This window comes from Anomaloglossus baeobatrachus, chromosome 9 (assembly GCF_048569485.1).
Source record: "Anomaloglossus baeobatrachus isolate aAnoBae1 chromosome 9, aAnoBae1.hap1, whole genome shotgun sequence".
Classification (NCBI taxonomy): domain Eukaryota; kingdom Metazoa; phylum Chordata; class Amphibia; order Anura; family Aromobatidae; genus Anomaloglossus; species Anomaloglossus baeobatrachus.
In genome coordinates, this window is record NC_134361.1 from 196,887,424 (window position 1) to 196,892,968 (window position 5,545).

General features: G+C 36.2%; 1 protein-coding gene across 1 annotated transcript in view; it reads right to left on the minus strand.

The window, feature by feature from the left end:
• LOC142251866 (N-alpha-acetyltransferase 10-like) overlaps positions 1-2,466 on the minus strand; it is a 7,332-nt gene extending 4,866 nt beyond the window's left edge. Inside the window, 2 exon segments of the mRNA XM_075324914.1 lie at positions 1,211-1,346; positions 2,360-2,466. Of these exon segments, the coding sequence (XP_075181029.1) occupies positions 1,211-1,346; positions 2,360-2,380 (157 nt within the window). The 5' untranslated portion in view covers positions 2,381-2,466.
• Positions 2,467-5,545: the final 3,079 nt, after the last annotated feature.

Consider the following 5,545-nt stretch of genomic DNA (forward strand, 5'->3'; position numbering starts at 1 on the left):
CACGAAAATATCTATATGGTATAATAGATGTGAAATGCAGTATAAAACCCAGCTTATAGCCCTATATAACAGGGAGGGGCATGAGATGAAAGAGAAATATATATTACAGTAATGACCTGTGTATACATGAAAATATCCATATAGTGCAATAATTGTAGAATGCAACGTCAAAGAGGGGGCGGTACTTATATAGAGGATGCAATGGTATATAGGCGATAGCATAAGTATATTGGTACACCTGAGGTGGATAGGGGGGGAATTGGGAGCACCTGCGGAATGTCCTGCGGATATATCTGCAGGACACTGTTCCCGTGGGCACATAGCCTAACAGAGCAGCTTCATCAGGAAACGGCCCAGTCACAGTCCAGACCAAAACCACATCGAGAATCTGTGAGAAGACGTGAAAATGACGTCTCCATCCAATCACTGAGCGAGAGCGAGTGTGCAAAGAAGGAGCAAAAATGTCACCTCTAGATGAGCAAAGCTGGAGAGATGTCCCCAAAAAGACTCACCGCAGTCACTGCAGCCAAAGGTGGTCCTACAAACTTACAAAGTATTAACTCAGGGGGGCTGAATACAAATGCACGTCCCTATTCATATTGTCAAATATTTATGAAACAATATATCATTTCCTTTACAATTTATAAATATATATATATATATATATATATATATATATAAAAAAATATATAATAAAATTATATACCCATAATATAATAAATACAGATATAATATAAAAACATTTGCTACTTTGCGTTGGGATATCACATAAACACCCAATAAAATACATTTAAGTTTGTGGGTGTAATGTGAAAGAAATGTAGAAAAGTTTACGGGGTGTGAATACTTTTTCACAGCACTGTACAAGTCAATTGGCACTTATATAATGAGTCAAAACTACAATGATCATTAAAGGAGTTGTCTGGTAAAAAAAAGTTATAACTTGTTGATTGATCTTTTAGAATAAGGCAGTCACCGCGCCATTCATTCTCTATGGGGCTGCTGAGTGCAGCATTTGGCTTTTTCCGGGCAGCCCCATAGAGAATGAATGAAGCGGACGCAGCTCCATTCATTCCCTATGGGGTTGTTGAGCGCAGCATTTGGCTTTTTCTGGTGGTCCCATAGAGAATGAATGGTGCAGCAGTCGGCCGTTTGGAAGGGTCCGGCCATCAGTGGTCAGGGTTAGGTCCAGGTAGGAAGTAGAGGTTACAAATCGGCACAAATGATGATGATGATGATGGCGTCACCTGCGGCCAGGACAGTCCATGGTAGAAGTAGTATTTCATCTGATAGTTCTCCGGCAGGCACAGCAGGTTGCAGTGCTGCATGTTCATCAGGTCCTCGGGCTGCAGAAACACAGGGGGGAAAGATTCAGACAAAAGGGCTTTTCTGGTAGAAGTCACACCCGTTAGACAGGTGGGGGTCCGACTCCTGGACCTGCACTCTATTCCCCTTTAAGTGAGCGCTGCTCTATCCATTCTCTCTGGACATGCTGGAGAATCGCTGACGTCAGCACTCCGGCCGTCCCAATTTTTCAAGCAATTTTGCAATTTACTGCTTGTTAAAATGAGCAGCCGTTCTTGAGATATTAACACTTTTCGTTACAGCTCGTTGCCTTGGAGACCGACCGCCGCTGCTAACCAGCGTAATACGTGCAATGCTGAGCCCCACTTTACAATTGATCTCGGACGCACTGTATTGAACCTGCGCAGGATCACTGCAGCTCATTGATAATCCTGGCCGGCTTCAGCGCTGTGCTTACAAACGGGACAGTGAAGGTGGTCGGTCTCCTAGGCAACAGGATATCAACAAAAGAAAAGCGCTCATATCTCAAGAACCATTGCAAATTTTAATAAGCGGTAAATGGCGAAAGGGCTTGATTTTACACGCTCTATCCGACACAATATCCTTCTGTGAGGATGAGAATATCCCTTTAAATGTGACTCCCTAAAAATAAAACTTGGGCGCGCGACCATAAGAAAAGGCCGGGATCACCCTTTTTCTCTGCAGTGCGAATGATTGTGGAATTGCCCTTCATGCAATTGCCTAGGGGAGGAGCAAGTGGATGACGTCATCACAGCCTGCAGTGCATGCTGGGAATCCACCATTGATTCTTCCTGTCCCCCTATACATCCCCCAGGGAGGGCTACAAGTGCTCGAATGGCCTCACAATCTCACCACACAGCGCAGAGCATCATGGGAAATTCAGCCATAATCCTCCCCTCCCCCCTCGCACCAGATATAATACAGGTTCACAAGCTCGGTAGGTGACAGCTATTTATTCCGAAAGACACCGAGTCACCGGGCTTCTCCCCAGCACAGGCCCGTGATAGCCTTTATGATAATACACCCCGGTTACCCGTGCGTTCCGGATATTCATGGCGCAGGTCTCGGTATCACACGTTCCTTTCGCGCAGCCGCAGAAGCAATCGGCCGCATAACGCCGAACAACCAATCACAAACCAGTTGCCATGAACGGTAGCCAATCAGATATCGATATGCTTTCAAGACGCCGAACCAATCAATGCTGCCCTTCATGGTAATTGACTCTCAGATCAACCAATGAATCTTAGTGTAGGCGGAACTAGCTCAGATGATTAACATATCGGTAGCATGGTAGGCGATCACTCAATTTTGGTTGCACTAGCACTTTAATGTTCATCACTGGAGTTTTCCATCTTTGGGGATAATTTTTTATTATTTTTTATTATTATCATTAATTATTTTTTATTATTTTATTTAGTATTACTATGTTATTATTTTTAGTATTTTATTTTATTATTATTGTTATGTAGTATTATTATTATTTTTAGTATTTTATTTAGTATTATTTTATTATTTTATTTAGTATTATATTTTATTTATTATTATTAGTAGTAGTATTATTTTTATGTAGTATTATTATTTTTATTTTCTTTATTATTATATTATTACTTTTTTTAGTATTATTAATTATTATTATTTTTTTTTTTATGGTGGGTTTTATTAAAAAAATGTACTCAGTTTTGCTTTTAAAGACCATTTATTTCCAGGCACATTGAACTTTGATGTGGCCTGTGGTCACAAAGCTCACAAACAGACCAAAAAGCTTACTGATAGTTTCTCAGTTAACCCATTCTGCAGCCAGTAATACACAGTGCAGGACAAAGGATTACATAAAGCAAATGGTGTAAAAAAAAAAAAAGTGTAATAAACTATTGCAAAAGATTAAATATATATTTTCATATATATATATATATATATATGTAAAAATATATTTATAAATATCTATATATATATATTTCTATATATATTTCTATATATATATATCTATATATATATTTTTATATATATATATATATGTAAAAATATATTTATAAATATCTATATATATATATTTCTATATATATATATATATATATATATATCTATATATATTTTTTTATATATATATATATATATATATATTTATTTTTTTGCACTTCCGTTTTTTCCTCCTCTTCTTCCAAGAGTCATTACTTTTTTAGTTTTCCTTCTGCATAGCCATATGGGGGTCTTCTTTTCTGACCTTTTGGATGAGGATCTTCATTGTACCTCATAAAGTACAAAAATAAAAAAAAATTAAAAAAGGAAAAAGAAAAAAAAAGAAGAGGTGTAGCGACCCAAAACCCCCCCCCCCAAGAATTTTGGCATTTAGATTTTTTTTTTCTTTCATTGTTTACTATTCCAGTTAATTCATTTTCTATTTTGATAGATTGGAATTTTAATGATGTCATTAATCTTATTTATTTTTAATTATTGGAATTTTTATGGGTTTTTTTTTTTAAACAAATTGTTCGTTAAAAGTAACAAAAAAAAAAAAAGTGGAAAAAAAGTACTAAAAAACCCCACAAAATTTCCAAAACAAAATGCCATAGCGACATCATGATGTTGACAATAGAAAAAATAAGAATAATTGCCATAGCGACATCATTAAATTATTGGTATTTTTAGTTTTTTTTTTCACTTTACACTATTTTTTTTAAACAACAAATTGTTTGGGAAAAGTAAAAAAAAAATAAAAAGTGTAAAGTGAAAAAAAAAATACAAAAAAAACCCCAGAACAATTCCAATAATGTATAAATAGGACAATAGGATTAGTTGCCATAGCAACATTATGCTGTTGATATGGCACTTTTTTGTTATCCATTTTTAAATTGGAATTTAGTTTTTTTCCCTTTGTTAAAAATAAAAAAAAATGTGAAAGTGAAAAAAAATACTAAAACCCCCCCAAAAAAATCCAATAATTTAATAAAAAAAAAAGAGAAAAAGTGCCATAGCAACAGCATGATGTCGATATGGCAATTCTTATTTTTTTTATTTTTAAATTAGATTTTTATATTAAAAAAAAAAAAAAAGTGTAAAATGAAACAAAAATTACTTAAACACAGAAAAATTCCAATAATTTATAAATAAATAGGACAATAAGAATAATTGCCATAGCGACATCATGATGTTACTATGGCACTTATTTTTTTTTATTTTTAAATTATTGAAATGTTTGTCTTTTAGTATTTTTTCACTTTATTTTTTTAACAAACAAATTGTTAAAAAAATGTAAAGAATAGTGTAAAGTAAGAAAAAAAATACTAAAAAAACCCCCATAAAAATTCCAATAATTTAAAAATAAATAAGAATAATTGCCATAGCGACATCATGAAAAGTCCAATCTATCAAATAAAAAATTGGCTTGTTCTAAAGATTGCAATACTTCAGGACAGCAGTCGCAGCACAAACCATTGTCTCCTATGGAGTCCGGCCTGTGGTTTGTGCTCCGCAGGAGATCAGACATGATGGTGACCTGGGTAGACTCCCGGCTGCTGTGGCAATCCATTGGCACCCTATAATAACTTGTTGGGGGCAATGAGTGTCCAAATGGAGGTTCCACTGAGATGGCGTGACTTAAAATGCCGCTGTTAGAGATTGACAGTGACATTGAAATGATTTAACAGCAGCGATCTGAGCTCTTGTCGCTGCTGATGGAGGGAAGTGCCAGCTGTACGATACAGTCAGCACCTGGGGTGGATGGAACTCATAGCTGAGAAATATTATATTTTTTATGGGACAGCACTGCATATCTGACCTTGTGATACAATGTACAGTGTCAGTGTGCAGTTTGTATGACAGTGTAAATTTGGTGCCCTCTAAATCACTCAACACACAGCCATTAATGTCTAAACCGCTGGCAACAAAAGTGAGTACACCCAAAAGTGAAAATGGCCAAATTGTGCCTAATTAGCCATTATCCCTCCCCGGTGTCTTGTGACTCATTAGTGTTACAAGGTCTCAGGTGTGAATGGGGTGGGGGGGGGGTTGGGGAGCAGGGGTGTTACATTTGGTGTTATCTCTCACACACTCTCTCATACTGGTCACTGGAAAATCAACATGGATCAGAAAAAAATAAAAAATTGTTGAAGAATATAAAGATATATAAAGATGGCCAAGGCTATAAGAAGATTGCCACCTCCCTGACACGGAGCTGCAGCACAGTGGCCAAGACCATACAGCAGTATAACAAGACAGAATC